Below are 27269 nucleotides of genomic sequence, written 5' to 3' on the forward strand. Positions count from 1 at the left end.
GCAGACCTCTCTGGTAGCATCTGGGACAAATGTGCATGCGTCTACAATCAGACGAAAATTGAATCGCCATGACATTCATGGGAGGGTTGCTAGAAGGAAGCCTCTGCTCTCAAAAAAGAACAAAGCTGCCCATTTCAACTTTGCCAGAGAGCACTTGGACAAACCAGAGACCTTCTGGAAGTCCATTCTCTGGACAGATGAGTCCAAAATAGAATTATTTGGTCACAATCAAAACCAACATGTTTGGAGAAAAGCCAACACTGCATATGAAGAAAAGAACCTCCACCCAACAGTGAAGCATGGTGGTGGAAATGTGAAGGTCTGGGGCTGCTTTTCTGCTTCTGGACCTGGACGACTCCATATTATCCAAGGAACCATGGATTCTCTGGCATATCCACAAATTCTTGACCAGAATCTCCTGCCATCAGTCACGGAGTTGAAGCTGGGACGAAAATTGATTATGCAGCAAGACAATGACCCAAAGCATTCCAGCAAAACTACAAAGGAATAGCTTCAGAGAAAGATGATTCATACTCTGGATAGGCCCAGTCAAAGTCCGGATCTTAATCCAATTGAAATGTTGTGGCGAGACCTGAAGAAGTTGGCACATACCAGATGTCCCTCCAACCTCTCTCAACTGGCTGAGTTCTGCAAGGAGGAGTGGGCAAAAAGCCCCATAAGCAGATGCGAGAGACTGGTTAGTGGTTACAGAAGACGTTTGGTTGAAGTAATGGCTGCAAAAGGAGGAGCCACAAGCTACTAATACAAGGGTTCACATACTTTTGCACATGTTAAATTTTCAGTTTTTGTGAAATAAACCACCTTTGTTGAATTAAATAATGAAAATATATCTCTTTTTGTGTGTGTGTCCATTATTTGGAAGGTGTGCTTTACAAATTGGGATTTGGATGTATGTGTAATAAGCTTATTTTAATGTTTTTTACAAAAACAGTGACCATGTCTGGAGGGTTCACAAACTTTCAAGCAGCACTGTATGTATATTATGTATGTATGTGTGTGTGTGTGTATATATATATATATATATATGTGTGTGTGTATATAGCCAACTTGGCAGCTTATGAGTGCGCAACGCACGAAACAGACTTGTACTGTTATGAATGAGTTTTTTTCCCTACATCTGTCTTAATTTATCTATCTATATCTATATATATTTATCTATCTATCTATATATCACACACACACACACACATATATATGTATATATATATATATATATATATATGTGTGTGTGTGTGTGTGTGTGTATAACTGTTAAAAGAAACACTCAACGGTAGGGAAAGTGCTCAGCAAATAAGGAGCAAAATAATCCAGTGAGTCAAGTAAATTCTTTATGAAACAGTACAAGCCTGTTTCATGCCATAAGCAATCATCAGCTGTCGATAAGGCTACATTAAATGACAGGAAGAACCTGAATGCTTGTGCTGTGAGGGGCATTTTCCTGGCATAGTTTGGGTCAACTCGTCCCCTTAGGGTCACTTAAATCTGAGTGATCACCTTTCTCTTATGATGAGACATTTCTATCCCGATGGGAGAGGTTTGTTGGGGAGGAAAATGATGTAAAATCATATGCTATGGCTTTCAGTCACCAGATCTCAACCCAGTTGAACACCTATGGGAGATTTTGGACTGACATGTTAGACAGTGCTCTCCACTACCATCATCAAAACACCAAATGATGGAATATCTCTTGAAAGAATGGTGTTCATCCCTCCGGTAGAGTTCAGAGACTTGTAGACTATGACAAGGAACACTGAAGTTGTTCTGGAGGCTCGTGGTGACCCAACACCTTACTAAGACACTTTATGTTGATTTTTCCTTTAATTTGTCACCTGTCTGTGTGTGCGTGTGTGTGTGTGTGTATATACATATATAAATATATATATATATATATAAATACATCTCTATCTATAGTAGCTATAAGCTGGCCTGAATAACACGGTAGACCACATGGAAATTATATCTGATGCACAATTATCTTTCCATTCTTCACTGACCCCTTCTTTCAAGTGCCAATGACCTATGACACCCAAATGATGTCTGTTTAAACAAGAAGTGAAAGGCAAAACACAAGTGTGCCCAATTAATTTAGGGGGAATGGGACTGGGACCTGAGAGCATGTCATGCTGTAAGAGTGAATGGTGCAGGGCTCCAGGAGAGAGAAAGACCATTTTAATTGGGACCCAAGAACCCCCTTTATCATAGATAATTAAAGCTGACAGGCTGCAGTGGAGTTGGGAGAAAAAGAGCGTAAAACATCTTCAGACTATCCACTTTTCCTTTTAATTCGTTCAGCACAGAGTCTTTCAGTCGACTTCAGTCTTATCCTCAAACAAACCCAAACCTTCAGCACCCCTCATGACTCAACCTTGCATCGTGCTGTGATACTGCATGCCAGGCGTTGACATAATGAAATGTGTTAACATTTATCAGTTCAGTCTCTAGGGGAACAAGTCAAGTTGAACAATATGCATAAAGGAGCTGGTTTAAAACCGGCGATATATTCTGTTGATTTCGGTTCCGGAGTTAATGCGCAGCTATGCCGTTTGGAGTCCATAGAGTACTGGATCACTTTAGATCTTGTGGGTGTTGAGATGAGATCTGCAGTCAAACTGAATGAAAGGCGGTAAAATGATTGGGGGGGGGGGCACGGAGCCCTAACAGTCTACTTCCAGAAGAGGATACACACTGTCAATTAAATAATCACATTTGCAAACATGTCCATCTTTCAAAGCCATTTCTGTCTCACATTCATGCTCAAAATTACAGTCCTTACAGCAAGTAAAAAAAATAAAAAAGCAACTGCCAGCCTATCAGTGATTCTGCTTGTTTCCAATGCAGTTTCTCTCATTTCAGAATTCACGGAAATATCTAAAATCCATCCATCCATTATCCAAACAGCTTATCCAACTCAGGGTCGCGGGATGCTGGAGCCTATCCCAGCAGTCATTGGGCGGCAGGCGGGGAGACACGCTGGACAGGCCACCAGTCCATCACAGGGCCCACACACACACACACACACACACACATCCACATCTAGGGACAATTTAGTATGGCCGATACACCTGACCTACATGTCTTTGGACTGTGGGAGGAAACCGGAGCACCCGGAGGAAACCCACAGACACGGGGAGAACATGCAAACTCCACACAGAGGACGACCCCAAGGTTGGACTACCCTGGGGCTCGAACCCAGGACCTTCTTCTTGCTGTGAGGTGGCTGCGCTAACCGCTGCACTACCGTGCCGCCCTGGAAATGATCTAAAATGGGGCAGATTAACCCTCCAACCCCAAGATATAATGACTGTTGATATATCACTTTTTAAAAGTTGCTTTGCATTGGAAACAAGTTCAATTATTTGTTTCTCTATTGTTTGGAATGGTTTGTTCCTTACACACTCAACAAAGATGTGAACATTCAAGCTTAGATAAAATGACTTTCATCTTGATGTTTTGGAGAGTTGTCATGAGGTCTAACTGTGAGCTATAAATACACCACAGTCTTCCTAAAAAGCCTACTTTGTGTAGCAAAGCAATGACAGCCATAATATGAATTGTTATTTTTTATTTTGAAAATACAAAATCAACTCTGCTCTAAGTTATCATGAACGTCAGGTCTTTCCATGCGTTATGTCAAGGTTCGCCTGCAGCGTCTTCATATTCTTTTCCCTCGTACCGCTTCATTTTCCTGATGCACATGTAGACAAGCGCTCTCTCATACTCAACATATACATAGACTTAGTTACACATATAGCCTTCAAAACTGAAATGACACAGATGATATCAAGTTATACATGCCATACTAAACAGACAAATCCCTCTGTTAAAAAAAAAAGAAAAAAAACTGTATCTGCTCTGGTCTTGAGATTTTTGATGCAAACAGTGCCTTATGTATCGTCCACATACGTCCAAAAATGGCAATCTTGTTGAGGCTGAAAGTGTATCATCATAGAGACCACCAGAGCCACTGTGGGGGAAGGCACTTAAGAACGACAGGTGGATTCTGACTGGCCGATCCTGGTGTCTGTTGGCGCACTCCTCTCCTCTGACTGGAGGAAGCGATATGGCAGTTTAGGAATACTGCTCGGTGAAGTTCTGGTGGAACTCCTTCACTTTATTCAGCAGGGTCTTCAGCTTTTCAGTTGGTGGCAAAATGGTCATTCTGGATCAGGAGGGAGGGAGGGGACACAATTAATCATGAACTCAGCGACTTCGAGCTTTGCCTCCAAGAACATTGATATGATAAATAGGGATGTTCCTACACGATCCGAGATATACCTGTATTGGAGCTGAACAAGACTCATTCTAACTGATTGGTATCAGATTAAATTGACGCTGATCGAATTCCGACCCTTTTGTTAATTTTAGCACCCTTTGCTCCGTCTACACCAGCTTTATGTCATAAACTGACATCATATACAGTTTGAAGCAGCAAGGCACGTGTTTTAAGAATTCAACAAGAAGCTTAAACATCTGCAGTGTTCTAGTATTTTCAGTTGGAAGATGACAGCAGCCCAACAGCCACATGCAATGTCTGCAGTGCTGGTGTTCCATGTGGCAGTTATAACTGAGCTACGTTCAACACCACTAATGTGACAATGCACTTAAAAATAAGTCATTAGTAAGGAACACAGAGTTCACGTTATTCTTTGAAGCTTCCTTTTGTTTTGGTTGGTGTTTTTATATCTGTAAGAGCTATTGTATTTTACATTATATCTTCTTTTTTTGTGTGGATTTCTCCCCTTTTCTCCCCAATTGTACCTGGCCAATTACCCCACTCCTTCGAGCCGTCCCGGTCGCTGCTCTGCCCCCTCTGCCAATCCAGGGAGGGCTGCAGACTACCACATGCCTCCGCCGATACATGTGGAGTCGCCGGCCGCTTCTTTTCACCTGACAGTGAGGAGTTTCACCAGGGGGACGTAGTGCATGGGAGGACAACGCTATCCCCCCCAGTTCCCCCTTCCCCCCAAACAGCAGCCCCGATTGACCAGAGGAGGCGCTAGTGCAGTGACCAGGACACATACCCACATCCGGCTTCCCACCCGCAGACACGGCCAATTGTGTCTGTAGGGATGCCCGACCAAGCCGGAGGTAACACGAGGATTCGAACAGGCAATCGCCGTGTTGGTAGGCAACGGAATAGACCACCACGCTACTCGGATGCCCTGTATTTCAGATTATTTCTATAGTTTGTTTACTTTGTCATTTTATTCAAATAAACAAATCTAAACTACTAACAGACAGTTGTGATGCTTTTTTACCTTTATGCAAAGCTATTGAATTGTCAAGTATATCTTACATAAAATGGACTGATATCACTAACTTTAATGTACTCGGATGTGTGCACTCACTGTGCAGGTGTAGTATGGAGTATAAAATATAAATTTGACTGGGAATCTGTATCGGAAGATTGTCAATGTTAAATGACAGACCAGATGCAAAAAAAAACCAAACTTGATAAGCATATCCCTAATGATAAATAATCCAGTGAAGAACAATGTGTGCAGGAAGGAAAATGCGACGAGCAGAACCTACCTGAAGTGGTAGGTTCCCTCCTTCTGGCCAAAGCCGCTTCCAGGGACCAGGCAAATCCCAGTCTCCTCCAGCAGCTTCATGCAGTAAAACATGTCTGGAGCCTGGCCCTTCTCCTGAGAGGCAGAAAAAGGGTAAATTAAGAAAAAGGAGAAAAGGGAGAACATCACAGATGCTGCTCTTACATAGCAGAGAACATCCTCGCACTTAAAATACAGGAGTTAACTGTTAAAAAGGTCCATCCTAAATGTGTTAATCCAGACAGCTTCATTAAACATCATTTTTAAATACTCTTCCTCCATCACACAGCAAAATATAGGACTGCTCTGCCTTCTTCTGTTGAAACTTCATTGAAAGCAAGTTGCAATTGATTTTTTTTCTTTTTTTTTTTTAAAAGAAAACAATTTAACCGAATGAGACTAAACTAGTGACAATACATATTTTTTTGTAATGTTGGACATCCACACATTTATGGTTCCTGTGAACTGCTTTCTAGGGACATCCTTCTTTATTTCCAATCTACCCTGCTTTTGGATTTGGAAGTTCGCAAGAAACGGATTTCTGATTTGCAGCAAATCGAGTCAAGAAAGTCTCAAACAGGAATAAATGAAAGACCGAAAAGAACAGTGGAGCTGCCGTCCCTTTGCTAGCATTAGAATCAGCAGGCCATCGAGTCCCTAGCGTTGTATTCACGAGGACATAACACACTCAGGAAACCTCAAACTGATTTGTTACCAATTTTGATGGTTAATTTCAAATCAATTTTGCGGCAAGACGTCTGTCCATCGCATATTGCAAAGTCTTGAACCCAAGTTCATGAGGTTAAAAACAAACAGACATCTGTGGACTGGCAGAGCTCCTAGAACCTAGGCCTGCACAACTGACTGGCATTCAGAGAGGGGCAGGGAAGCGTACCCAGTGAGGATGAACGGACTACCTGCGTTTTCAGGTCAAGAAGATTAGAGATCTACAGATACGAGGCAATTTAAATGGCAATGGCCCACTCCTTTTTCCAGAATCAACAGCAGGCTGATTACAGGACATTCAACCTTGACAAGTAAACTTGGCAGAGATTTATAACAACTGGAGTTATTTATGGACCATGCCATAGTGAAGGTTAGTAAAAAAAATGGACAAGTGTAATGTTGATCACAGTGTTCAGCCACTTTTTTGTTTGTCTGTATCACACTGTAACGTCTTGTTCCGATTGGCTTTTTGGAAAACATCATTGTGTCAGTAGACAGCCAGCAGAGTCACTTGGATTTATCAGATGTCAGCAGGTTAGCTATGCAATGACCTTACTGTGAATAGGGGCTAATCGGTTTCTCTGGGACATTCATTTCCCTTCGTCTCACATTCAAAATAAGCAACAGAGCTGAAACGGTGGAAAGGTGCACTATCGATTTTATATGATCCTTTAGCAAACAGGGCACTTGAAAATGGCCATGCTTGATTCTGTGCAATTCATCTCGAGGTTTTTTTCCCCTCTCAAACCTCATTTACATTTGTAAGAATCTCCCACACCATAACTTGTGTATCTATTTTGAATCTGAGCTCTGAAATGGACTGATGAATATGAGCATGTGGCTGTGCAGGTTGTGTGTCAAGAGGTCATGGGGGGGCATCTGGGTAGTGTAGCAGTCTATTCTGTTGCCTACCAACACAGGGATCGCCGGTTCGAATCCCCGTGTTATCTCCAGCTTGGTTGGGTGTCTACAGACACAATTGATTGTGTCTGCAGATGAGAAGCCGGATGTGGGTATGTGTCTTGGTCGCTGCACTAGCGCCTCCTCTGGTCAGTCGGGGCACCTGTTCGGGGGGAGGGGGAACTGGGGAGAATAACGTGATCCTCCCATGCGCTACGTCCCCCTGGCAAAACTCCTCACTATCAGGTGAAAAGAAGAGGCTGGGGACTCCACATGTATCAGAGGAGGCATGTGGTAGTCTGCAGCCCTCCCCGGATTGGCAGAGGGGTTGGAGCAGTGACCAGGACGGCTCGGAAGAGTGGAATATTTGGCCAAGTACAATTGAGGAGAAAAAGGGGGAACCCCCCCCCCCAAAAAAAAAGGTCATAGTGGGCCGACATTCATGTATGTGTGGGGGGAAGACTTTTGTACGTCTTTGTAATTTCATTGCTTTATTTCTCCCAAGTACTTTTGTGGATGTTGTTTAAGAACAATAAATAACAGAAGCTACTTAAACATTCACGGATGTCCCTAAACCTTTCAGAGAGCAGCATGAGGACAGACCGTGGCCTCCTCGATGGCTCTCTTGGGGATAGTGATGCTGGGGAAGGAGTACATGGCACCCTGCACCGGGTTACAGCTGATCCCCGGCACCGTGTTCAAAATCTGCTCCGTCAGCTTGGCCTTCTCTGCTAGGGCATTTAAGGTGGCAGTGCGTTCCTGACCAAAGGAAAGAGAGGAGGAGGAGGGTTGACGAGTGGAAAAAGAGTGGGAGGAAGAAGGTCAACAACAGATATTGTTAGAAGAATGGAGGGAGACAGGAGACGGGAGGGAGGGGAAAGGAGATGAGTCAGAGAATGCGAGATCGGAAAAAGAAATGGCAAGACACGGGGAACATCGGAATTAAGTATAGCAGTGGTTTTAGATGCTCCTAAATGAGTGGAACAGTGTGCAAAGGTCACATTTATTACACTGGATGAGGAAACGAAGTCTTATCGCATTTATAATCATTTCACACATTCAAAATGTCGTGCATTTCATTAGTGTAGATAACACATTTCACACCACAAGACCTCTAAAGTGTCCATAGCGAATGAAGTGGAACTCAGATGCATCTGGAGTAAAGACTGAGGCAAATTTGTAATTTGTGATATTAGGCTACACAAATAAAATTGACTTGGCTTGGAGTCGGCCTCAGCACCTTGATGAAGTTGTTGTAGGAGGGCTCCCCAAGCTGGGGGCAGTTGACCACCAGATCCATAAGGGCCTGTCCAGGGACAGGGGGACACAGACGGACTGACACCAGCTTAGTCAACTGACTCTTCACTTCCGGGTCCATGTTTATAATTTCCATGTAGCCTCCACGAAAGCCACACCTAGGACGGAGAAAATATGTTACCTTTTCACTGAAGGAGAGGGCTTGTGAGACAGGGAAACAGCGAAAGCAAAGCAGAGATTCCTTTACTTGAGATTGTGACTGCAGATTACAAGATAAAAAAATTAACTTAGAAAAACATTTTCACTTTAACCCAGGTAGGAGTCAAATCAGAGTTTGCTGAACAGAGGAATAAAATGAGGGCCAGAGTTTGGATGATCAGTGGAAATAAGCGTCATGTTAGCAAAACTGTCCAGATGACCCTCTCTTTTTGTGGACTCCATGCAGGTTTAAAACTATTGGCATCATTTCGCCAAATGGCAGTGAGGGGGGCAATGGTGTGTTTACCTTTCTATATTTCCTTTTTTTTTCATTTTTGTTTCATTATTTTTGAACAGCTTTTATCGATTTTGGATCAGACTGAAAATGTAAAATAAGGGACACAGACTGATAAACAACCGGGTGATATCTTATATAAATGATGCTGCTGATCTGCTCCTATGTAAAAAAGCAAATGGAGAGAAAGAAGTATAAAAATGTTTCATGGTTGCTCAAAGGCCTGCTTGCACAAAGGGGAACGGGGACAGGAAGAAGAAAAAGCAAATCAGGAAAATAGCCTATTTGTTGTGACTAGACAGCACTGGTCTACTTAGCTAACAGTCAATATACGTATAAAGGAGACAAGAAAGTATAGAGTAATTAAAGACAACTCTCCAATCATAATCATCGCAGACATCGCATTGCAGACACCAAAAGACACCAACATGTGCACTTCATTTCTATCATTAGCTTACTGGCAGCACAGAATTAATTCACTGATGCTACTAGCATGTAGGCTAAGCTCATCGAGGACACGAGCGAATACTGACCTACTATATGTTTCTGTACAGAAAATAAAAGTTAACCAGCTGTTTAATGGAATAAAGGTGTTCTTGAAAATCCACTTCCCAGATCCCAAACCAAAATCCATTTAATTCCTTGGAAAATTAATGTTAGGAAATAATGTGAATTCGGCCTACTTGAGCCATTTCTGTGGCAAAATATTTTCCACCGAGAACCAGCAACCTATCGAATGACGCTTATGTTTAAAACAAATACAAAACTACAGGAGTGCACTCAGTCAAGTGCACATCTCCTCCAGGCGTACCTATCTCTCCTTCTCTGGTGTTCAGACTTTGCGACAATCTCTTTTTTTCACCTACCGGGATAAGGGAAATAACGCACACAGGGACAGAAAAAATTGTTTTTTCCGCCATTAGAAGACCTTTGTGCCACGCCCAAGTCAATTGAATGGATAATATGGAAAAAATAAGTTGTTATTACGCAGTGTGCAAGCTAAAAAAACTAAATCAACCAAATAAAAACGTTTTGCCTGTCAGTCTGTGAATGTGCAGCCTCCTAGGTGGACCCTTGCATGAGTACGACCAAGGCTATCATAATTTTAAAGCCCTTATTAAAATGTGTTTAACCGTTGCAGTTTTCATGATATAGAATGAATGAAAGTGAATGGCTGCTCTGCCGATTGACTTTCATTCATAAAACAATGGTAAGAAAACATAGCTCAGCCATGGGAAATGTTTTATTGTATATGCTGATATGATTTCCAGCTGTGACTGCAATTAATCCTACTCTTGAAACTATTTTTATGGCGAAGACTACTTCCACATGGCGGCAAAGTGAATAAGGTGAATTATTTTCTGTTTTGGTGGACACCGGCGGTGAGGGAAATTCCTTCTATTCCTTCTGTTCTGTTTGTTTTCATGTGTCAAGGTGCACTCTCACCATTTATGTTTTCATCTGTGTCAAGGTGCACTCTCACCATTTATGTTTTCTTCTGTGTCAAGACGCACTGTCACATTTATGTTTTCATCTGTGTCAAGGTGCGCTGTCGCCATTTATGTTTTCATCTGTGTCAAGATGCACCATCACCGTTTGTTTTCACGTGTCAAGATGCACTGTCACCATTTATGTTTTCATTTGTGTCAAGATGCGCTGTCACCATTTGTTTTCATGTGTCAAGGTGCACTGTCACCGTTTATGTTTTCATCTGTCAAGATGCACTGTCACTGTTTATGTTTTCATTTGTGTCAAGATGCGCTGTCACCATTTGTTTTCATGTGCCAAGGTGCACTGTCACCGTTTATGTTTTCATCTGTCAAGATGCACTGTCACTGTTTATGTTTTCATTTGTGTCAAGATGCGCTGTCACCATTTGTTTTCATGTGTCAAGGTGCACTGTCACCGTTTATGTTTTCATCTGTCAAGATGCACTGTCACGATTATGATTTCATCTGTTAAGGTGCGCCGACACCAGATTTTGTTAAGTAGGCTAGTCTATCACTATCTTGGCCTTACTATCATGACTCCTCTGCTATTGTACCGTGGTCTGCTAGCAATAATTTCTTTTAGGTGTCGGTGTGGGTGCTTATCGCTGTTGCTGGTCATTTTAAAAGCTGCATGCTTTCACTTCTTTCATTCGTTACTGACGTGCACGCACACACACACACACACACATAATCCCCGCCAGGCGGTAATCATCACTTGCTATTACTTCACAGACGTCTAGATGTGTCTCTGCATAAGGTAAGAGGACTCACTCTCCCATGTAACATTTGGAGGTGGAGTGGAAGGATGCCAGTTCCACGGTGTTGGAGTACTCTGGTCCCATCTCAAACAGCACCTTTTTAAAGGAGTGGAACTGGCAACCCTCAGCATACACGTTATCCTGGTACACCTGGGTGATGGGGAACAGACATCACAGGGAGAAACATACGATAAAGCAGAGAGGTGGTGGTTTAAAGAGGAACCACTTATTTGCGTTTTCTGATCTGTACCTCATCAGCCATCAAGAGGAGGTGCTCCTTTGCGGCGAAACGGATGACATCCTCGATGCACTGCCTGCTCTGGACCTGGCCTAGAAAGAGGGAGGTTTGTCACAGAGATAAGCGTTACGTGGCCGTTAAGCCAGCAGATCAAGTCTCTGCCGCCATCCACTGGCTCTACTTGGTAACAAGCAAGGGGCCCGTGGTTATAAAAACATCAAGTTACAATACTTTGATTAAAGGCCCAATCGGCAATTTATTTGGCCATATAAAACTGAGGTATAATTTACATACATAACTGAAGGGTTTGAGTTACAGATTGGAGAAATAAGCGATTTGTGTCTTTCTTCGTCAGCTGTAATCGAAAATGAGGGCCTGTCTTACTCTGTAAACATTACCAATGTAGAAAATTAGATTTAATTGTTGATTAATGTTGAGCCTTCTTTTAAGAGACCTGTTAGCCAATTTGAAATTGATAGCAGGTTCCAATCCTGTGTTTTATATTTTTGCAGCGGGGCCAAACCAAGGATTGTACCTTTAAGCCATTCTATGAAAAGGTACACCATTTCTTTTTGATTATCACAGTCAACGTCAGCATTACTGGAGAGGATAATTTAATATCTCAACCGATCATGTCCTGATCATTCATTTATTCAATCATCTATTTAACTGTCCTATATAAATTAGAATTGTACATTATTTAAAAAACAAACACCATATGTTTCAGATGCCTACATTCATGTAGTTGGTACAGTGTGCAAAGAGGTTTACCGGTGGGGTTTCCAGGGTTGATGATGCAGAGAGCTCGGGGTTTGCAATGAGCCCTGGCCTCCTCCAGGGCGCGCTGAAGCTCGCTGATGTCCAGACTCCAGCACTTGTCTTCATTCAGATAGTAGTTGATCTGCACGGCACCCAGCTCGGCCAGGGCAGCTGAGTAGAGCGGGTACTGGGGGATGGAGATCATCACGCCGGTACGACTCTCATCCTCACCGCAAACCAGCAGCTTCAGCATGGTCTGAAGACAGGAGAGGAAGAAAGCCACTTTATTTTGTCATTGTATTGTTACAACAAATTGTTATCTTACAACGAATCTGTCTTCTGCATTTAACCCATCCTATTGTATAGGAGCAGTGGGCAGCTGCAGCACCCGTGGACCAACTCCAGTTCTTCTTTTCATTGCCTTGCTCAGGGGCACAGGCAGGAGTATTAACCCTAACATGCATGTCTTTTTGATGGTGGGACGAAACCGGAGCACCCGGAGGAAACCCACGCAGACACGGGGAGAACATGCAAACTCCACACAGAAAGGACTTGGGACAGCCCGGGGTTCGAACCCGGGGCTCTCTTGCTGTGAGGTAACAGTGTTAACCACTGGGACACCGTGCTGAGGGTGAGGAGACACAATACGATATCAATAGAGATCAACATTGTGATATTTTTGGGGTTTTTTCCCCCCCGATATGTATTGCAATATTAAAGAATAAAAAAAGAGGTCTCACAATTTCCACAAATGTATGCAGCTTTTAACTTTCAAAGCTCCATTTGCAAAGAATTTATTATTCTAGCAATGATTAGGGTGATTTTATTGGGGGAAATAAGGCATGTTGTCCAAGAACTCATTAAATCAGACTAAATTGTCGTTTGTCAGATGTTTTTCCTCAAGAGTTGTCATGAAAAAGAACATTTTGCTAGATTTTGTTTTCTATCCAGCAACAAGAGTTTTAACCTGACATGAGTGTAGGGCCCGGTCTGCCTTCCTTTGCACAGCCACATTTGCAATGTGACCATCACACGTGTGCGCTGCGATGTTAATTCTGAAACACTATGTGGGCCAGCGTTCTTCGAGCAGCTGCTGACAAGTCACATGTATGCAGGTGTCCATTCCAACCACACAATACGCCAGCAGATTTAACCAAGTAGTCTACACCTGCTGCTGGTGAAGGTGTGCTCATCAGTAAAATTGTCTGGTGTAGGCCTATTAAACGATATTCTAATAAGTGAAAATGATTCAGTACAAATTCAATAGCCCCATATACTCAACCAATACTGCTAAACTACTTGTTAACCAACACTTGACTGCTTTTCTGACAGATTTAATTGGCGTGCCGCTGTTACAGGCACAAAATGGGGCCACAACGTTAAAAAAGAAAGAAAAGAGGGCAGGGCAGTTTTTGTTACCATGATACCGTCGCTGGCGCCTGTGGTGAGGTAAATGTCATCTGGGTCACAGGGAACCCCACCATCCCTCCTCTCAATGTAGCAGGCCACATCCTGACGCACACAGTCTATGCCCTGACTGGCACTGTAGGAACCTGAGAGAGGACCAACCCAGGACAACGGTATCAAATTTAACACGTCATTTCAGTTAATCGGCTTATTCTATTTGTTTTGTTTCTCCACTCATTTTATACAGCACTTATCTCCATGCTTACTTGACTTATAATTCATTGTTTATTACATTTATTCCGCACTGTTGTTGATTATTAGTTCGAAAGTAGCAGCAGTAGTAGTTATTTGCATATATTAGGCTTTTTTTTTTTACCCCCCCCCCTTTTTCCCCCCCAATTGCACTTGGCTAATTACCCCACTCTTCCGAGCCGTCCCGGTCGCTGCTCCACCCCCTCTGCTGATCTGGGGAGGGCTGCAGACTACCACATGCCTCCTCCGATACATGTGGAGTCGCCGGCCACTTCTTTTCACCTGACAGTGAGAAGTTTCGCCAGGGGGATGTAGCGCGAGGGAGGGTCATGCTATTCCCCCCAAATAGGCGCCCCGACCAGAAGAGGCACTAATGCAGTGACCAGGACACATACCCACATCCAGCTTCCCACCCGCAGACACAGCCAATTGTGTCTGTAGGGACGCCCAAACAAGCCAGAGGTAACATGGGGATTCGAACCGGTGATCCCCGTGTTGGTAGGTAACGGAACAGACCGCTACGCTACCCGGACGCCCTTGGCATGTTGTTTTACTGTAACTCACAGTGCTTGATATTATTGGCCTGTTTGCTCATTACTTTGAGCAGACATCATTTAAATAGGTATCCATATAGTATAGTTTGTACAGGTGCTGAATTATCATTTATTTTTCCTTTCTTGCACTGTTTAGGATCTGCCCAGTGCAATTTCTCTATGGGGGATTAGTAGAGTTCATATTTCCATCAGTAATCCACATAAACCCAGCCCATGGTGAAAACCCACATGTAAAAAGTAGGGCGATAAAGAGATGATTATACATCTCGACTGGTGAGTGATCAGAGAGTTTTAAAACACTTGCTGCACGTGCACAACAAGCCATCACGTTGGACACACACCCATGCTGCTCCCTCCGCAGGACTGCAAAATGCGGCGTGCTCTGCTTTTAGCATCCTCTGGGAATGTGCTGTCGTTCAACAGTTCAGGGTAAGAGCAGAGTGCCAAGACCTTGTAAAGACAGAGAGAGACAGAGGCAGAGACAAAGGGTGGACATTATGCAAAACAATGCAAAAATTCCTGCACAGCACAGAGGAGGAGGACAGTTTCATAAAGAGACTCATAAATCGCAGCACATGCTATATTTAGATGACAGGATGGGTGTGTGTGTGTGTGTGTGTGGGGGGGGGGGGGTTATTGCCGACCTGGCGAAAGAAGGTGATTGGCTGTTGGCCCATGGCATGTGCATCACCTATGTTGGCCTTGATGACCTCAGCAAAGGGCTTCTTCACTCCCTGCAGAACGGAAACAACAGGGATATATAGAAACGATGATGTAGGCAATAAGGACAGACATAGAAAGTGGAAGTGGCAAAGAGAATGTAATGAACAGGCACAATTTTAGCCCTGACTGCTTTTATTAATCCACGAGACCTCATATGATTGTGGTTTGCAAAATTTTGGCAAAAGGCTGCAGTTTCTGGAAACAGCTTAAATGTAAGTGGGAAAAGGGATCAGGTGAGGACTGAAGATATAATTGGGGTATAACTGAGGATATAACTGGGGTTGATTGTGGACTTCTCCTTCATAGATATTTGATTAAGTTAGACTTCTTTAAACGGCTGAAGAGTGTCCTCTGCACTTGTTCCGATCCAGCTTTCAGTAACACTGTGGGACCGTTGACTCTACTGACTTGAGAAGGGCTGTACGGCAGTTCACAAACAAAATGAAGAAAAATGTCCACTAAAATCAAAAATGATGAATTTAGCCTTATCAGAACTTTAAAACCACATAAAACCCCGCGAGGTGCACAAATACACACACACACACAATATTGATATGAATGTGTTTGACCACAGGACCATTATCGATGAAGAGTTCAACCAGATAAGCGTCTTATCTAAAACCACTTTCAGAGATAGACTCCTGTTTACTGGTCATGTAAGACATGAGGCATGGACTCTGCTCCAAATTAGATGATCCCCGTAGCTCTACTAACTAAAAATGTCTTTCTCAATCATATCGTTTTAAAATTCTGGGGTTAATCTGCTCTTGACTAAATGAGAGAGAGAGAGTGGGAGCTCAGGGTCAATGTCACCAGAGACAGGTGGCAGAAGGTTGGTAATGGCAGATGTAAACACTGTTCCCAAAACATGGCAAAAGTTGCGAGGTTTATTCTAAATTCACCTAAAAACAAACTCAGAAGAACATAAAAACATATTTTCAAGAGCACACTTAACAGAAGAATTTTGGTGTTTAAATATTGGCCGGGTCAGATTTGATTGACCTCATTGCAGTTCAGATGAAGGACAACAGAACTTGAATCAAATTTCAGTCATGGGGAAACGTTCCACCCATGACCCAGTTCTTCCAAGTTAATGGATTTCAGTCAAAACTTCAGCCAAGAAGTAACTAATCCCAGTTTCAGCTAAGTCTGTAAAAGCAAATTAAATGAAGGTGCTAAGCTATTTCAGGCGTAGGAGACAATTAAATTCATCTAAGCAGAGTCTGAAACAAACAAAGCAACTGGAATGCAGGGTCGGCCGTCCCTATCTGGGATTTGTCTACAGGACTGACTCCATTATCTGCAGGCATTGCTTTCATAGGTAACAAATAAGATTGAAGTTTGCCATGAAAAAGATTTTTTTGCTATCAGGGGAGAAATCAAAAGCAGTGCAGCAGACCTGGTAGTGTGTTTTCCACTGGGACGCTTTCTTTCTAGCTCTCTCAGACACACAGAGATGCTCACCGACACTAAATACAATACATTCCCTTGCTGGAAGGAATGGCATACATCTAGCTGACATTTTTTCCATTTACTTTTTATTAATCTCCTTGGGGAAATTCATCTTCTACATTTAACCCATGTATAGGAGCAGAGGGCAGCTGCAGCACCCGGGGGACCAACCCCAGTTCTTCTTTCCATTGCCTTGCTCAGGAGCACAGGCAGGAGTATTAACCCTAACATGCATGTCTTTTTGATGGTGGGAGGAAACCGGAGCACCCGGAGGAAACCCACGCAGACACGGGGAGAACATGCAAACTCCACACAGAAAAGGACCTGGGACGGCCTGGGGTTCGAACCCAGGACCTCCTTGCTGTGAGGCAACAGTGCTAACCACTGGGCCACCGTGACGCCCAAGGGGAGATAAAGAACTTTTTATTCTCGTTTTTTGAAGAAATGGATAACACTGAAACCCAACCCCACAGAAAGAAAGAACATATCAGATAACAACATCTAGATAGCTTTACAACAAGAGCAAATCAGTGTATTTTGTGTGACTTTGGGATCGAAGGTTTGAACCTTGTTCAATGCAATAGATAAGCTTCTGGCACGCAGACATGGACATACTTTACACAGAGGCTTCTGGTCTTACATAGCTTCCAGCTAAAGGAAAAAACTGGCTGAGTGAGATGCTTGGAAAGTGGGACGCTGAGAAGAGAATTCCGACAGTTTATTGGTTTAAAAGTGTGGTTTTAGTACTATTGCTCTCCAGCCCCCCCACCCCACCCCCCAAAAAGAAAATAATTTGAAACAACAGCCTCTTAAAATGGCTGAAAACATCTGCAACATCTGCAAAGGATCCACGTGAACAACCATAATCACACACACACACACAAACACGGCACAGTTTTGATACCAGATGTTTGGAACGGCGGGGACAGTGATGAGTCCACAAGCAGATCCATTCAGCGACACCCTACCGAAATCAAAGCATCCACTGTTTGTTCTCCCTCAGGGTGAGCATTTGTCCAGTCCAATCCAGATTGTTAAATAACAAGTCTCGGCGGCCTCTCATTGGCCACACAGCAGAGGTGTCTGTCAGCCTGGACCAATGATGCGGTGCGGGCTGAAACACACCCCTCAGGCCAGGGATCCTCTCCCTCACGGTTAGGGGACCTTTCATAACAAAGAGATCTGTGCAAAACCAAACTTTACCCCTCTGCCCCTGAAATCCAGCTCGAAAGTCTGCCCCTCAAAAGAATGCCCCCTAATGCCCTGTCAAAACCGGCAAACAAACCATCTACATCAAGGTGGAAATAAATGGGAGATCTTCTTGCAAACTAGTAGGTTAATCCTTCTGCGAACCTAAACCAGTATTCAATATAACTCTTGGAGGATTGGAAAGAAAAAGCTAAAATCAGATGACTTGCATAGCTCTAACCCCTGTGATTCAAACTGAGGCTTACGCCATTTATGAACAAAATCCAAAAAGTTAGCACTGTATGCCAAGAAAAAAAAGAACAAGAAAAAAGACTCAAACCAATGCCTTCTAGTGACAGAGATCTTTTGGTTGCATTACGTGGCTGTCTATTGTTCTCTGAATTTCTTCATTTCTGTAAACCATCCTGAGAAACTTTAGGACAGTTTTCAGGTGGTTTTCCAAAATATGCATTCAATAAATCCTCCCCACACATTTTTAAGCTTGAGGACAGGGAGCCAAGTCTGGGCTTCACTCCTAAATGAGGGGTTGTTTTAAGCCTTTCATTATATCAGAATGAGTGTGAAAAGACTGACAAAGAAAAAATAGACTGTCACTGTGGCCCCACGGAGCCTCTTTTAGCTTTAGAGAGCTTCTCTGTGAGGTTCCTCTTCATCACCGGGAGCTCATTAGCGGAAAACGAAGGCCACAGCATAATCAGCAACTGAGCCTTATTTGGGGACCTTCTGATTTGGCGGTCAAGTGTAACCAACAGCAACTTTTCACATGGCAGATATTTCCTGTTTGGGTGAATAGCATGATGTTAACTGGTGGCGTACAGAGAACTTTGGTATCGGGACCGAGCGGAGACAAGGCAGTAATGTGTAACTCTAGCAAAAGATCTCATTTCAACACAGACACGGATATAATAAAATGAAATTTAAAAAAAAAATCCACAAGTATGTAGTGCGCGTGCGCGTGTGTGTCTAATCTTAGACAAAAGCAAGCCAATAAAGCCACCATTAGCAATCCACTGTCCCAAAGAAACTTGACACCATTCAGAGAGTACAGTGGGAAAAGGCTCCTGAAATAAAAGAGGGGAGGCTGCCTGGAGAAACTCTGAACAATGACCAGGGGTGAGAGGGATGAGAGGACGGAACAGGAGTACGACTTCCACTGGGAAGCACCGCATGATGTAAAAACAAATACGGCGACTTTTTCCTCTTATCTTTGCAAAGGTTGCATGTCAGATCGAGACACATCACCTGGAGGGTGTGGGATGTGGTCACATGAGGGGGGAAATAAAATCTTGTCATGCATTATTACAGATAAAGGCTATCAGCTCAGCGCCCGGTGATTTGAAAGCCCTTTTTTTTTTTGCCTCAGCAAGTAAGCTGAAAATGCTGCAGGTGTTAAGGTACAAAGTACTCCTATTCTCGCTGGGTATTGGACGATCAAAAAGCTTATCAGTGAGAAACGTAATAGTAACCCATGTTAGGAACAGAATTACTTCCGTGCACCCTGAATCGATCACGGAGTACAAATTTTAGTCGCAACTTTAAGACGGTGTGAAAAGGAAAGTCAGACCAGGTGTGTGGGTGGGGACCTGGAATCCTCGCACACCCTTTTCTTCTCCTCTGCGGCTGCTTCAGGGGATCTGGCATGTTTTCAGTTCATTGTGTATGTTAACATATCCAATAGGAAACACCTGATCAAACTCCCCTGCAGAGCTGAGGGGAACATGGAAAGCCACACGCTCCCAAGTGGCCGTGGATTAGCGGGGGGATCTGAACAAACATAAAAGAAAATGTTTGGGGCCCGCAGCCCGAGCTGGGTAAAAAGATCACTTTTCATTACCCCCCCCCCCCCCGGCCCAATCGGCTAAGTGTACCTTTCACCTGGCTAGGACCTCGTTTATAAGCTCATCCTCTCCTGGATAAAGCACTCAAGACAGGACATGTTAACACACCAGACTGCACTCAGTACACCGAGCGTTGGTTTCCATGACAACAACATGAAGAGTGCTTAAAAAGGAAGAGCTCAGATAATATTTTCATTCAGGTAAATAATAATTGACTAAGAGTGCTCATTTAGGGTGCCATCAAGTCTGAAAAGGCAATAGATGTCTTGCATAAAGTGGATTACCCAGTTCGAACCCGCGGGTTTCTGACGCTCACATTGCATGTTACGAGTACCGCTCATTCAGATCCACGTGTCTGAAAATACTGGAGACAAGATTTGAGAGCACAATATTAAACAATTAAACCACTGACAGATGAATGGACCATTCACACACCAAGTCCCGGGGCTGAAGACATCCTAATGGACGCATCAGCCGCTACGAGTGGGTTGTGACTGCAGCCCTGCGAGTTCGCCAACCTTCCTCCATCGATGGCATCGAAATAAAGACTCTTTAACGCAATGCATTTGAGAGTGCCATGGGTAGTTTTTGCCGTTAACTTATATCTCTGTTTTGTTTGTTTTCAGTCTACTCCACCTTGAAACTAAAGAGTGTCCCATGCAAGTCAACAGAGCCTGGAGACAAGCTACTCCCTTTTCTCTCTGGACAGACGGTGCAGACAGCAGATATTGTTCAAGGTAAAGTGAGCCCGACCTCACAGTGAGGCCATGTGAACCGGACAGATCCAAGGAAAAAAAAACCTCAAGAAAACTACTCCCTCAATATAGACTTCATCTCTTTCTGGATCCCTCCCAGTAAACATGTGATACGAGCACACAGAGAGGGGTAAAAGGGGAAGTTGAGAAGAGTCTGAGATAGACACTAATGACTTGAGAACAAAGCTGGGATCACTGAAGTCACAGACTGAAACAGAAAGAGAGAATACAAAGACAGATAGGACATTTTATCAGGTGGATATCTTGATATCTGTTCATCCATCCAGTCTGGGGTCACAGGGGGATAGAGGGCTTGGATTTTGGATGGGGGGATTACAAATAACCCAGAAAAGTTGCAAGTTTACCGCAGGACTAACACTATCTCATGTCATTCCCATTCTCATGCACAGACAGGTTCGACTGGATCTTCATGTGGTTGTTAAGAAGTCACATGAAACAGACTGACTCTTTCAAATCAGGTCTAAATTCTATCAGCCTTCCCTATTCCCTAACTAACAGGCGGACTTTGGTAGGAGGGTGTGTAAACAATCCCACCAAATGATTACACACGGCGTTCTCTATTGGTGAATGTTTAGATGGCAATGGTCAGTATGGAACACGGAACAGAAATCCGATGATACCCAGTTGGAGTAAGTGAAGATCACCAAGTTAGATTCACGTCTTGACAAGGTTTAAGCTTCCTTGAATCATTAAGAGAAGGACTTCACAATACAGTGACAATGGATTGGGCCTATTTGAGCCCTATTCTAACAAGATAGTCATGTCTCTCTGAGGCTGCTTACACCTGGCATTGTTTACACCAGGCATTAACATGTGTCTTGGGTGATCTGATCACAAGTGGACAACAATAAGTATGTCTGTTCACAGAATTGCATCTCGAGTGACCACTTGTGATCGGATCCCACTTCCCCGCCCTTTATGCAAATAAACACGTACATCACTGTGGTAGGGGATGTGGCTTAGCCTCAGCCGCAAGCGGAGAGAGGTGACGTGGCTTGCGGGACAGCAGCGCACCAGCCCGTGTGAGTGAACGAATAAAATACATTATCAAATAAAGCCCGTGTTAATCGCCTAAAACCGTGTCCGCCCGTCATCTCAAACCTCCCCGTGGCACGTGTCACAATCACGTAAACACATACAGGAACACGAGGAGAGAGGAGTCGGAGCAACAGGCATTTACCAAAACGAGGCATCCTTGCTCACTCGAGCCTCATTTCAATGCGCCGTCACATATGCAAGTTATTACCATCAATTATGTTGTCATACAAAATTTGAAGTGCTCTTAAAGAAATAAAATAAATCAGCCCATATCCCAACTGCACTTCTTTTCTTTTATTTCCATTCCACTCTGTTGTGAAGCACAACACGTTTTAAAAAGTGCTGTGTAAATAAACATTATGCTAATGATGATGATGATGTAGCTCTGTCTGAAAGCCTTCAGACCTGATATATTACAATTAAGAAATAGTCTATTGTGGGTAAATAGTTTCACATTATTACAATGGCATGGACACAGCAAATGCATGCTGCGCCAGATAGACAAAGAACCTGATGAGGAAAATTAACTGAGCGAATTAGGAGCATCAGGCTCTGATTGTTTCCCTTCTTTCAATTTGTGCTCAAAATACAAAGCAAAAGTTGAAACTAATTCGTAAAACTCGTTATGTGGGGAAACTGTAAATGTCTGAACACTAGAGTTTGTAATTTTTAATCTGAACCCTGTCAGGCTCAACCCGATCACGTCGGCTCAGGCTCAGATTATTCAAGCAGGTTTGAGGGTCGGGCTCTGTGCTGCGGCGGATAAATGAACTTGAACCTGAAGTTGAACCTGAATGTGCAAGCGGGCGGGGGCTCTTCCACAGTTATGGGTCTGACGTGTGTCAGAAATTACAGAAGAGGGAAACAAAAAGAAGAAAAAAAACTAAATTAAACCCAGAAGAGGCTTTGGTGACCACCACACGCGTCTTTACACTTCTAATGTGATATGGACAAATGTGTTCCAGGCCGCAAGACATCTTTTTCCAAACGCACCGCAGAAACTCTGCCCTCTGATTGGTTAAGGTTCGGATTAGCCAATCAAGAGGCATGTGAACCCTTTCATCACATGGAAGTTTGATCTAAAGTGGGTTGGGAAAAGACCACACACTCTCACGCCACCTCCAAATGTGGCCTGAGCGATTGGATCGCAAGGTGCATTGAGGACACATTGGGTGCATTCACATCTGTACTTACAGCTGTCCACTTGTGATTGCATCACCCAAGACACATGTTAATGCCAAGTGTAAACAGCCTCTTTGATATGAAATTGATCAATCTTGCGCCCAAAACAGAAAGACTAACTGTTAAACTGTGGTGCGGCAGTCAGCTTTTGAGACAGCCTGACTTAGTAACAGCCAACAATGGAAATGAGGCACTGGGCAATAGCCAATGTATTTTGAATTTTGTTCGGGCATCAAGAATTGGTCATACAAGCAACATGTGGTATGTGCTGTGCTAAGATGATTGCTTGGGTAACGCCTGCTTAAAAGTTTGCCCAAAAGTTTTGGAGAAGGCGCCACTAACTCTAGGTTATACAACTTTTAGTCATTGTTTGATACCAGACCACTCGCTGATGAGATGCTCACAGACAAGAGATGGGGGTGCATTCACTGAAAGACTGCACACACACTCCAAAAAAAAAAAAAAAACACACCAAGAGAAGTAGAGCAGAAATAATGAGAAGACAGCGAGACAGAGTGTGGCGGCACATGGAAGCATACCTCTTTCAGTTCCTGCTCAATCTGCACCGCACGCTGCACGATGGGTCCACGCACAGCATATTCAACCATCTTCACAGTGGGGTTCATGGTGTCGATGGTCAACACTTTGCCCCGGGGGGCTACTCCGTTCTCGGCCATTTTCGCCTGGGTGAGTCCCCGCCGCGATGCACTGAGTCCAGAGATGGCTCTGCCGGGGAGAGAGGAGGGGGACAGCGGACACGGAATGACTGAGTGGACACCGGGACCCCCGGCCCCCACCGGCTGCTGCAGCCCGCTGCGACCCAGCGTCAAGTCATTTCGCCTCCGATTGAAAAGACGCACACTTGCACTTTGAAACAGACGCATCTGTGTTATCGACATTGCTTAATAATAATAAAAAAAGAGTCCTCAAGTTTTTTCAAAGTCGCAAAACAAAAACAAAACAAAAACAAAAACAAAACAAAACACCGTGGCTTTAATGGCCAATCTTTCACTCACACACGTCGCTACGCGGCACTAGCCGGGGACTAACAGACGTTTAGCGAACTGCGCCCACCGGACTTTTAGACCCGCACTCCACGGACCTTCGGACTGTTATGGGAGCAGTAAACGGAACTCCGACGAAAGCGAGACGTCCCCGTCCCCGCCCGCTTACACCCGGGCTGTACCCACAGCGACCTGCCTACTACCCTGAAATGTATGCCTCCCGTACACATGGCAACATGACTCGCCCAGAGAAATGCGCCCTCCCCGTTTTTTTGTTGGCTCTTCAAATTGCACGCTTGATTCATGCCCCCCCTCCTCCCCTCCGTCGAGTCAGACCAACGCACCGTTTAGGTTGTAGGTTGTCAATCAGGGCCGGTGGGCTTCTCTAATTGTCCACAAAGATTAGATTGGAGGACCGCGCTCTCTCTCTCCCTCTCCCTCTCGCACTCTCTCCCGCCCCCACAATTGAGGACGCTGATATGGGGAGGAGTTTTCGTGGGCATGCTTCTTAGCGTTGGATTAAAAAAAAAAGTTCGCGCCAGCTGCTCCTCCCATTTCGGCATTAAGCCAACAAATTCACTTCGCACCTCTGCAGTTTGCAACACAGCGAACATAAATCACGATACGTACATTTTGGGGTTTTTTTTTTATTCAGTTAATCACTCTTAGGTCTATGTCTGTTATACAAACGTCAGTTTTCTTCATGGTATAAAGTTCACCGGGAATCAATCACAGCAATTAAAAGAGAATACAACAATGGCGTTGGATTTTAGAGTTGCAGGATGTAGACTGAAGTCACCTGAAGCCACAACATCATATATATATATGTGTGTGTGTGTGTGTGTGTATGTGTATGTGTGTGTGTATGTATATAAATAAATTCTTTGTGAGACAGTACAAGCCTGTTTCATGCCATAAGCAATCATCAGCTTTACTTGAATCACCGGATTATTTTGCTCCTTGTTTGTTGAGCACATTCCCTAACGTTGAGTGTTTCTTTTAACACGTGTGTGTGTGTGTGTGTGTGTGTGTGTGTGTGTGTGTGTATTCCATTTCATTATGCCAACCGCTTACAGGGACACGGGGATGTTGGAGCCTATCCCAGCAGTCATTGCGCGGCAGGCGGGGAGACACCCTGGACAGATGCCAGGCCATCACAGGGCAAAGAGTTGTAACCGTACAGAAATGAACATTATTAGCGTCAAACAAATCTTTATTGGAGATATTGATAGTCGCAATAAAACATGCAGTAACAGACACATCAGAACCGCTTTGGACTGTTTACACCTCCTGCAGCAAGATTCTATAACCGGTTATTTTCTTGCCCGGTGCGGGATTCGATACGGGGTGTACTGTACCACAAGGCGACATCGCTAACCGCTCGGCTGAAGGATCACACCCGTTAGCTAAGGGCTCACGTGTCTTATTAGTAGTTTACAGTCGTCACCCTCCCCGGAAGCGCGCCCTCGCGCTTTGTTCTTCCCGCGCTCCGAAGAGACTTCTGAGGATCTGCACACTTCCGGATCCCACCGCTGCCACCAACGTAAACGGTTATTTTCTTGCCCGGTGCGGGATTCCATACGGGGTGTACTGCACCACAAGGCGACATCGCTAACCGCTCGGCTAAAGGGGCAGACCCGTTAGCTAGGGGCTAACGTGTCTTATTAGTAGTTTACAATTCAGGCTTGTTCTATTCTAAACAATTATTGTGTGTGTATATATACACACACACGTGTGTAAAAACAGAATCTGACCTGCAATTGAAATTACAGTAGGGTCACTTGTCTGTTGTCAAACCGGGGTTAGCGGTCTGACCACCAGTTACGTGCAAGCTTTTCCAAAAAAAAGCCCTCATTCTCTCTTAAAATAGATACACGGGCAGAAACGATCGTACACAATGACCTTTCGCAGTCCGTCAAGAGAAGTGAGAATCAAACTGAAGTCACAGGATTAGTGTGATTAGATCATGTGCTTACTGCAGGTGTGCGCCATTGTCCCCCCCGATGAGACGGACAGTTCATCTCTCCGCCTTTGGCATACACGTTGGAATTCATCAAGCGGGATTAAATTATTCCTGAGCATGTCCTTTACAGGTACCACACAAACACCAAGAATGTACCGTTGCAGTGTGATGACTTAGCCATTACATATACTAGTACACGTTTATCAGCTGGTCGCATGATAACAGTGCCACGTTAAGCCAACACACCGACTCACACGCCTCAGTTTGGTGATGTATCGGGGGGGGGGGTATCGTCTCCTCCATAGGGTAAAGGTCGATTTCTCTGCATTAGGTGGGGTCTTCATGATCCGTTAGCCTATCTGTTACAGTCCCCTTCCTACCAACAGGTTTACATGTTAGACTACAAGACTAACGTACGAGACGCTGCGTGTACTTTCTATTCCTTCACATTTTTTTCTCTTTTAACGTTTGTGTGCCAGATCTGGCCCACTGCGCGGTGCGCAATTGCGATATTACAGCGCAATCTACCGTAACACGTCGGCCGAGCCGAGCAGCTAGTCTGGCGAGGTCATGCAACGTAGACGTCGGGAAGACGTTAAATTCGTTCGTATGTAATTATAATATAATTGTTACCTGCCCCTTTGTCCCATGTCCACAGAGAAGAGATGAGCCGCTTTGCTTAATATCAGGGCATGTTGTGTAAGGGCGCTGTGTGTACATTATATTCCCTCAGAATTAAAAAAAACGGTCATGTGACCACGGCGCAGGAATGACGTCACTCGTCTCCCCCCCAAAAACCATCCTACACAGCAGATCAGCACCAGCACTGAATTTTGAACCTTTTACAGAGAAAATTCGGAAAAGGGATTGGTACCTGGTCATTAAGAGACCTATATCTCTGAAGGTGTATACAGCAAAGGCACTGGATGTTCCCCAGGCCACAGATAGAGAAGTTGATATTAAACTTTTTTTTAAATTTTGTTTGGAGAAACAAACCACAGGATATTGTGTAAGATTTTTTTTTTGATCAAGGAAGTCTGAATATGCGTGATTTCAGTACTTGCAATATCATCTTTAAAACTGTCTGTGAATGTTCTCATTCATCCAGGTCATGGTTATCCAAAGGAAGTGAATCAAGGGCAACTGGGCTTGGTATATATCCGTGAAAACGGATTTCACCGATATATACCAAGCCCAGTTGCCCTTGATTCAACATCTTTAAAACTGCACTCCAGGGACAGAATGTGTAACATCATCCCAAATCTAGTTTTGGAAAAGGGCGCTGGCATTGAATTTCTCCTTAAATGTAAATTCGATGGGTCTGAAATTCCCTAAATTCCACATAGACACCCCCCCCCCACATATGATTTTTTTTTGGAACAACAAGCTTATAATTTATGAGAATGTCAATTTTATTTCATAGGTGTTTAAATTATAGCATTTTATTTGTGATTCAACTTTTCGATGGTTAATGATACAATTATACCACATTTTTAGGTAAATGTAAATTTCCAGCAACAGCAAAAGAATACGCCATAGTATTTGATGCTACACAGGGCTCTGATTTCCACCATTCCTCTGAATGGGGTTTGCCTAAAAAACAATAAATGCAACAATCACTATATTAATGACTGCATATTAGCTAATGAACAGGATGCATTCTCAGCCAACGTATGTTGC

At 43.9% G+C, this 27269-nt stretch overlaps 1 protein-coding gene across 3 annotated transcripts; it reads right to left on the reverse strand.

Annotated features, from left to right (window-relative positions):
* Positions 1-3460: 3460 nt before the first annotated feature.
* On the reverse strand, positions 3461-26291 carry gpt (glutamic--pyruvic transaminase). 3 transcript variants are annotated; one of them, XM_056292899.1, is made up of 12 exons: positions 26223-26291; positions 23162-23348; positions 15049-15138; positions 14746-14854; positions 13611-13744; positions 12204-12447; positions 11445-11524; positions 11208-11344; positions 8437-8611; positions 7800-7955; positions 5554-5666; positions 3462-4180 (listed from the first exon to the last, which is right to left on the reverse strand). In XM_056292899.1, the coding sequence occupies exons 1-12, from the start codon at positions 26237-26239 to the stop codon at positions 4090-4092; spliced, it is 1533 nt and encodes a 510-aa protein (XP_056148874.1). In that variant the 5' UTR covers positions 26240-26291; the 3' UTR covers positions 3462-4089. The 3 variants fall into 3 exon arrangements, with proteins under 3 accessions (XP_056148873.1, XP_056148874.1, XP_056148875.1); XM_056292900.1 differs by lacking the exon at positions 26223-26291 and adding an exon at positions 23971-24046; XM_056292898.1 differs by lacking the exon at positions 26223-26291 and having other exon boundaries at positions 3461-4180; positions 23162-23894.
* Positions 26292-27269: the final 978 nt, after the last annotated feature.

The sequence above is a fragment of the Lampris incognitus genome, chromosome 14 (assembly GCF_029633865.1).
Source record: "Lampris incognitus isolate fLamInc1 chromosome 14, fLamInc1.hap2, whole genome shotgun sequence".
NCBI lineage: Eukaryota > Metazoa > Chordata > Actinopteri > Lampriformes > Lampridae > Lampris > Lampris incognitus.

What these genes read in the sequence shown, in the direction of transcription:
- gpt (XM_056292898.1), bottom strand. Translation starts at nt 23,521, where the DNA reads ATGTCGATAACACAGATGCGTCTGTTTCAAAGTGCAAGTGTGCGTCTT. An exon ending in CTGCGGAGGGAGCAGCATGG is followed by an intron (nt 13,745 to 14,745) that starts GTGTGTGTCCAA and finishes GTCCTCTCTCAG; the next exon opens with GTTCCTACAGTGCCAGTCAG. An exon ending in GAGGGAACCTACCACTTCAG is followed by an intron (nt 4,181 to 5,553) that starts GTAGGTTCTGCT and finishes CTCCTGATCCAG; the next exon opens with AATGACCATTTTGCCACCAA.